Below are 7,569 nucleotides of genomic sequence, written 5' to 3' on the forward strand. Positions count from 1 at the left end.
TCTCTCTGTTATAAATCTAAGTTTCCGCAAGTCACTCACTGTTTTTGCTCGGATGTCGTAGCCACACTGAGTGTTGATGACATCCTCCTATGAAGAAAAGACATTTAGAGAAATTGTCATATAATGTCGACTGCTTTCAACCTGGACTTCATTGTGATTGTTTGTTTTTTTTTAAATAAATGCAGAGATTAACATGTACTATTATATCCACAGGAACACTGCTGTCCAGCCGATAACTAGATGTGTATTGGTGTCCCCAGTGAACTAAACCTCCATAAATCTTTGCAGACGAGAGCTGTAGACCTGAGACTTAAGACTTGGATTTGAGTCGTATTAAGGTCCCAAAAAACTGGGACTTTAGACTGTACTTGAACTTGACTGTGTGAGAGACTGGACAGAATCCTGAAACATTAAGAAACAGACGGCAACAAGTAAGCCTTGCATAGCCACACAGGTAGGATATTTAATACCAAGAAAAACACTACACAACAGCCCAAAGAGAACGTTTGAAGGATAAGTGTGCTGATACAGATTATTTTTCTTATTGTCAACAAATCCCATGAAAAGACCAAAATCAACAATGACCTACCAATCACCTATTAACAAGAATTGTCTGTGTAGCCACAACCCCATAAATCTTCTTCTTCTGTGCCACAGAGCTTCATTGTTTTCCACAAAGTATTAAAAGCACATCAATGTACTATTATTCCTGTTTGAGTAAAGTAAGAACCACAGAATCCAGCTGTTGGTAACCCTTTTCATGTTCAGTAGTGGGCTCAGGTCTGAGTGCAACAGACAGGTTGGTATTTGATGATGGAAAACTTATAGCCTTATTCTTGAATGTTGTCTCATTTTAATGGTCAACTTTAAAGACTTGTAACTGAAAAACAAATTAACTTACGAACTTAACTTAATATCACTTAACACCTCTGCAAAGAACTCTAGTGGTTTCATTTTGAAGGCTCAGACTGAAAATGTTTTGGTGTGGTTTGTGTTTATTTTGTTAAGCAATTACAAAACACTGAAGTCGGATGTTTTCAAATGCAGGAAATCCAGTTCTTCAGTGCAAGTCATACCTCTGCGAACATCCAGTGCTATTCAACACAAATTGTTATGAAGTGTTGCTTTTAAAGAGGATGACCTTGGTGGAACAGCAAATAAAAAAAGACTCTTGTGCAACTATTATTACAGTGAAGCAAGTTTTGCTGAAACAGAGCACTGTCACCCCTTTGCACAGGGCGCAGCAGTTTGAGCATTTTTCTGCCTAAAAAAAATGCTTTGGTCAAGATAACTCCTCCCAGCTGCATTCAGGCTTTGCTGTGCTGGCAGAGTCTGAGAGGACTAAACACTGGGGGCTGGACATCCTGTTGGAAGCCAGCCATGACCGCATCAGCTAACCTTCTGGAGGACACAGATAACCAAGCTATCCGTCACAGGGAGGACCTTTACAATTTCCCCCTCCATCTACTGGCACTGTAAAGGTTTCAACATGTTACAAAGTGACCTGCTCAATTTGTACTCTAACTTTAAGACACAAAAACTCCAAATTACACTCATATTCTTGTTGGGTTTTTACCATACATGGGAATGAATGGCCTATGAATTAGAAAGCCTTAAGTGTGGTGAGTTTTTGGGATGACAGACCGCTGGATCTTTGGTGCAACAGGAAAAGGGCACTCCACATTTCTCGCGACTCGGGTTTGAATCAGTACAGTTGAAGTAGATGTTCAGATTCCAGTCATCAGCTCCAAAAGCTCCACAACACTCCCACTACAAGGTTAAACAGACACACAAATAACTCCTCACATATACAATATGCCACAGAAATGAACAACCATGATTAAACCAGGGTCAAACCAACACTGGAGTGAAATCAGTACTGTGGATAAAGATGTGCTCACATATTCCTGGGTGAAGTCTATTAGGTTCTGCAGATCAATGTCATCTCTGTAGGCCCGAATGTTGTTGTTAATGAAAAAGTTGAGCTGGTCCTTGATCCAATCTTTGAAGACAAAGGCCAGGACTCCTGCAGTCAGCTCCAGGAAGAAGATGATACCCAGGAACACGGAGAACTGAAATACACAAAAACATTTAGTTATCTGATTTAATAACAAATATCACTATGAGAGTAAAGCTGTCTGAGAAAAATACTTTCTAATTTCTTCACAATATGCTTGATAAGGGAACATACAAATTTGAGCAGGAAAGAGTTTTCTCGCAGTGCTCCGATGCAACCAGCGAATCCGAGGATGAACATCACACCACCCACTACCAAGAAGAGCCAGACTGGGTCAAACCCCCCCAGGTCTGTGATGGATGAGATGTTGGAGAGGACACCCTGGTAAAAGAGTGAGGGGTCATTACATTAAATTATTACAAGATAAATCATTTGAATTCTGATTGAAGTCCACTGTCTCTATGAGCATCACCAAGGCAAGTAAAACTAATAAACATTGTTTGGCAAATTTCCAAGCTTACAGTGTTCACCCTCCTTAAATGCCAACATTAATAATGTGAAGAGCTGAAACAATTAGTTGATTAATCCACTGATGCCAACTACTTTGATAATCACTTAATAGAATGGTCTGACATTTTGGGAAATACGCTTGTTCACATTCTTGCCCAGAGTCAGATGAAAAGATTGATGCCACTCATACATCTGTGTAGTCTGTATAGTGTCCAAAGGTAACCAAATCTCACTTACCAGCACCTCTAATCACTCTCACTCTCTTATCAACACGTTATATCTTGTTTGTTTGATCCGTACAAATTACAAAGTGTACAAAATGACGAGTTGTGGTTTTATGGGGGGAGGTTGCGAGCTGGCTCATTTCTTGCTGGGAGCAGTGACTTGCTAATGTCTCAGTTGGTTGCCTATCAACTGTTCACCAGCCAAGACAGAGCCCGGCATATAAACTCATGTAATAATAGCAATTACTTGTTTTTACACTTCAGTTCGTGTATAGATTAAACAAATGTTGTATTATGTCTTAATCAGTGAGCTTTAGAGGTGCTGGTAGATTAATTTTGTTAGCTCTTGACAGAGCCACACTAGCTGTTTCCCTGTTTGTGCAAAGCTAAGCCAGCCGACTGCTGGTTCAGAAATGAGACTGGCATCGATCTCACCAAGCTTTGCACATGTGAGTATTTGCACTTTCCTCTGTTTTATATCAAATGTAAACTGGACTGTTGATCAGACAAAACAGTAAGACGGCACCTTGGGCTATAGAAAATTATGACTATGAATTAAATCTTCTGACATTTTATTAACCAAACAATTCATCGAGTAATCAAGACAATAATAATGTGATTAACAAATAATTAAAACAATCATTAGCTGCAGCTGTATGTGAAGGATGAAGCGATAATATCTTGATCTTCAAAGGTTCAAGTCATGACACTTGAAAACCCTGGTGTCCCCCTTTTACACCCCCAGTTCTGATAGGAAAGAATGAATGAATCTGTGAAATGCATCAGATCCTTTTCTGTCCATTGTTCAGGTGGGCGTCCCACCGCATGACATTCCTTTCTGATTCAGTAAAGCCACTGCTAGCATTTGGTGCAGACAGATGGGTGGAAATGACAGGAGATGAATGTTATTGATCTGCTTAGTTGATTATTTGCAGGCGTCCTTAAGTGAAAGGACTGACACAATTAATTTATTCAACATATTGTTACATGGAGAGAAAAGCAGTAAACTCACCTTTTCGCTCCATGCCCACAACCCAATGCCGAGGAACGCCACTCCAAGGAACTAACAGACAGACAAGAAGATTATTTTGCTTGGGCTGCAACAAGTAGTCATTGCCTAGAAGCACAGAGAGATTTTCCTGGCAGTGCTCCATTACTAAATATTCCTCATCTGAGTCTGCAGTATCAGCAGGAGACTCCCACATTAGAAAGCATCTTTTAACAGCTTGGACGCATTATGACTGAACAAGTTTCCACCTACAGTGTAAAAGTTCAAAACCACGTCTCATGATTTGAAAAGCAAATCAGAGCATAGCCAGCATTTTGCAACTGGCTGATGGCCGCGTTGATATAATGCACAAACATTAGATTTAATTGTAATTATAATTTATTTCTTTAAATTGATATGCAATGGTCATTTTAGTAATTTATATATACACTCATTTGCTAGTTACATTTTCACAAGAGCCAATTATTGATTGACTAATTTGCTTTTGTTTCATATCATTATGACACACACATCATGAGTATCTGCAAATTTTCATCTTATTTTCATGGCTAGTAAAACACATCAATTTCATTTGTGGCTACTTTTCATATACTGCATGTGAATTAGCAAAACAACAACTATAACACTTAAGTGCAGATGACTGATGTTGTACCAACCCCAGAGACCAAACAGATTTTGATGACATAAGCCTCTGCTCTAAAAACCTAAAGTTTTACTGTAGGTTTGCATCTCTAGGGTTAGTTGCAAAATGGATCATTGAAACACTGACGTGGTGGCTTTTATTGATCCAAACTGCAGGATGTGGGAACATACTGACCCGACAACTATCCACAACAACAGAGCAAGCTCTCCAGAGGAAGACCATGAGATGTGCTTAAGCTCTAGAATTAGTAGGTGGACACTGTGTTAATAATATTTTATCAAACCAGTAACATATAGTTTGGATATCATAGATTACACATAAACATAAGTCATTTGATTTGGTCCTAAACTTAATCTAAAAATGTCATTCCTTCATAAGATTAATAACATGACAAGAATAAAAACCCACTTGGCAAGACTGCGTAAACAGTTACTAACAACAAGTTAACAAATACTGATGCTCTTTAAAGAACTGCTGTTATTAAACCTTTAATTAGACCCATTTACAGACTGGGTCCTCGTTAAGGTTGTTAAAATATCCCCCACTAAACAGATATAAAGCACTTTGCAGATTAACTTTTCATTGGATCATTCGTGAAACAGGTGCAGAGGAAGGAGAACAGATGCTTTGGACACAGGCAACTTCCTCTGATGATATTTGAATGGTGAAGAGATCGAAGAGAGACTGACTGCACGGTTGGCTGAGAGCCTCTGTAGGGCCTGATAGGTGGCCCCACTCTTCATCACTCTGAGGTCAGTGAAGGGCCACAAACATAGTGGCTCCACTTACGCACAACTTTCAAAAAGGGGAAGGTGATATGACAATATATATTGTGGGACAATATAAATCTGACAAATCAAATGTTTTTTACATTTTTTTTTACTGTCTATACTGCTGTAGTTGTAATGTTGCTGGACATGAGTCAACAGGACTTGTTCACAGCAGGTGTTTTGACATGTCACCAAAGAAAATGTACTTATTTAAACTATAAAATTAATGATGGCTGAATTCCATTTAGCTGCTTCAGTTTCAGGGTCTTTGTATTGCTCATGCTGACACCCAGTCACAATTTACTGAGACACTTGTACTGTGTAAAAATATCAATATGTGAAGTGTTAGGTATTGAATTTACTGGATTAGCCAAAAGCTGACAATCCCATCTGGTTAAAAGTGAATTGATGTCACTTTGGACTCTTTTTACTACTTTCTGAAGTTTATAGGCTAACTGTGTAATCAAGAAAATACTCGATAGATTTATCAGAAATGAAAAGACGGGTTTAGCTGGGACATAATCAGCCCGCATCCATATTAGGGGTGGAACAAATTATTATTCTCATTATTGATTAATCTATTAATTTTCTGATTAAAAGATTAATGTTTAGTCTATACATTTTTTTTTTTTTAAACACTCATCACAACCTCCCCAAACCCCAAATTATTATATGTATTATGATGTAAAACCTGCCTGGAAAAGCAGTTTTCATTTGAGAACCTGGAACCATTTTTGGTTGAAAAAGGATAAAACAAACGATTTTAGTTTTCTATCAACTGGCTAAACAATTAGTCTACTTCTCATTGCAGCTCTAATCCATATGCCCACCCCTCCTTTTAGATAAGGCATACTTTAATACTTTGTATAAATGAATGAAATAAAGTCAATTGTTATCCCTAATAGCCCCTTTAAAAGCCTGCCTTATTCCCTACTTCTTCCCCACAGTAAAACAGTCAGGGAGAATTTAAAAATTAGTAACTGGGGAGCCAAAGTTGGACATCCAGAAGTCCCTAATGGTGTTACTCTGGTGGGTCCAAATCACAAGAGGAAGATTTCACTCAGATACTCTGATTCCAGTTTGCACTGCCCCTGCCCAAACATCACTGACACTGACAGTAGGGTGTCTTGATGTAAACAAAGTGATGGTATCTAAAGCAGTGAGGAAAGTCCTTCACCAGAGCCCCCCCCACACAGTGATGCTGCTGTCTACACAAAAACAAAAGCGTGCCGATAGGTGACAGTGGGAGCAAGTGCACACAGGAGCAGTGAGCCTTTTTTGAAGGGATGAAATCACCCATTACTCATATAAAAAACAGCAGGGAGAAGAAGAAAAAAAAACATAACAGAACTCTTCTCTCACAGAATGTGAAACCGAAGCGTATTGTTAATGGAGAACAAAAACATGTCATGTCAGTGCATTTAGATGAGGACAACAGGCCTGAAGTCATAAACAACAAACAGGGGACTTACCCAGAATATTATGTTGAATCCGAAAATGAAATACTTGATGCAGCAGCTCACTTCATGAGCCTTGAAATGCTTCCCTGACATCATTTTGGATGGATTTTGTTCTTGAACGCCGCCCGCAGTGGGAAGGAGTCACATTTATGGTCCTCTTGTGTTTGACAGCGCTGGTTGTGGAAACACCTTCCTTTATGTTTTTCCCAAGCCTCGACAAAAGCGCCGTCAGTTGTTTTAGCGTCTAATTATAAACATCATCCTGTATTTCCGCTGACAAAAGGCGCAAATGTAGCCGCAGAGGAGCGTTTAGTCTGTCACTGTCAGGAAAGATATCAGTTTCTTCCCGATACGGATCTCCTAAGATATAACGGTGAAATAAATCCACTAAAGTCAACCAGATTAAAACCGATGGTCTTCTATCTGACCCATTATCTAGACATGGCTGTTGTTTGATTGACACGTGTGGAAACATATGAGGAGCTTTAGTGGTCATGGGAGGCGGGACTTCCTCCAGCAGAGGGGTGTCTGCCCTCGTATGTCCATTAAATACAGTGTGCCATGATATTTAATCATTTATAATTTATTCATTACTAAGTAATTAATTTGGTTTATAATAGAACTATCAAATTAAACCTAATTAGACCATTTGGGCTTGGGAGATTCAACGCGTTCAATATTAAATACAGCAATTAGACACTGTGGAATTAATAATCATATGAATAAATACAGGCAACATATATCCAAAATAATATGAAAAACAAACTCAACTCATCAGTATGAATTCCATCCTCCTGAGTTCATTGTAGGTTATTTTAATTTGATTCCAGCAGTTGTCTTAGTTAAAGTGAAATTATGATTAAATTAATTCAATTAAATTAAATTTAAGTGATACTCAGCAGTGACTACATTATATTTAATGTATGATTTTTTATATTCATACATAGTGATGTAATGCATATGAAGCTATTTCATTCATTTTAGGATTTAGATTAT

The 7,569-nt window shown here is 38.4% G+C and overlaps 1 protein-coding gene and 1 long non-coding RNA gene across 2 annotated transcripts in view; one reads left to right on the forward strand and one right to left on the reverse strand.

Annotated features, from left to right (window-relative positions):
- LOC119898988 overlaps positions 1–6,578 on the forward strand; it is a 20,010-nt gene extending 13,432 nt beyond the window's left edge. Inside the window, exons 2-3 of the long non-coding RNA XR_005443673.1 lie at positions 4,499–4,590; positions 4,946–6,578. This is a non-coding gene — a long non-coding RNA (uncharacterized LOC119898988). The remainder of the gene's footprint in view (positions 1–4,498; positions 4,591–4,945) is intronic.
- Positions 1–7,023, reverse strand: part of LOC119898987 (tetraspanin-5) — a 10,648-nt gene extending 3,625 nt beyond the window's left edge. The window contains exons 1-6 of the mRNA XM_038713342.1: positions 6,586–7,023; positions 3,704–3,754; positions 2,192–2,338; positions 1,902–2,072; positions 1,645–1,770; positions 40–87 (exon numbers count right to left, since the gene is read on the reverse strand). Of these exons, the coding sequence (XP_038569270.1) occupies positions 40–87; positions 1,645–1,770; positions 1,902–2,072; positions 2,192–2,338; positions 3,704–3,754; positions 6,586–6,669 (627 nt within the window). The 5' untranslated portion in view covers positions 6,670–7,023. The remainder of the gene's footprint in view (positions 1–39; positions 88–1,644; positions 1,771–1,901; positions 2,073–2,191; positions 2,339–3,703; positions 3,755–6,585) is intronic.
- Positions 7,024–7,569: the final 546 nt, after the last annotated feature.

This window comes from Micropterus salmoides, unplaced genomic scaffold, assembly GCF_014851395.1.
Source record: "Micropterus salmoides isolate LMB-PRFRI ecotype aquatic unplaced genomic scaffold, ASM1485139v1 Ms_hic_scaffold_12, whole genome shotgun sequence".
NCBI classification, from domain to species: Eukaryota; Metazoa; Chordata; class Actinopteri; order Centrarchiformes; family Centrarchidae; genus Micropterus; species Micropterus salmoides.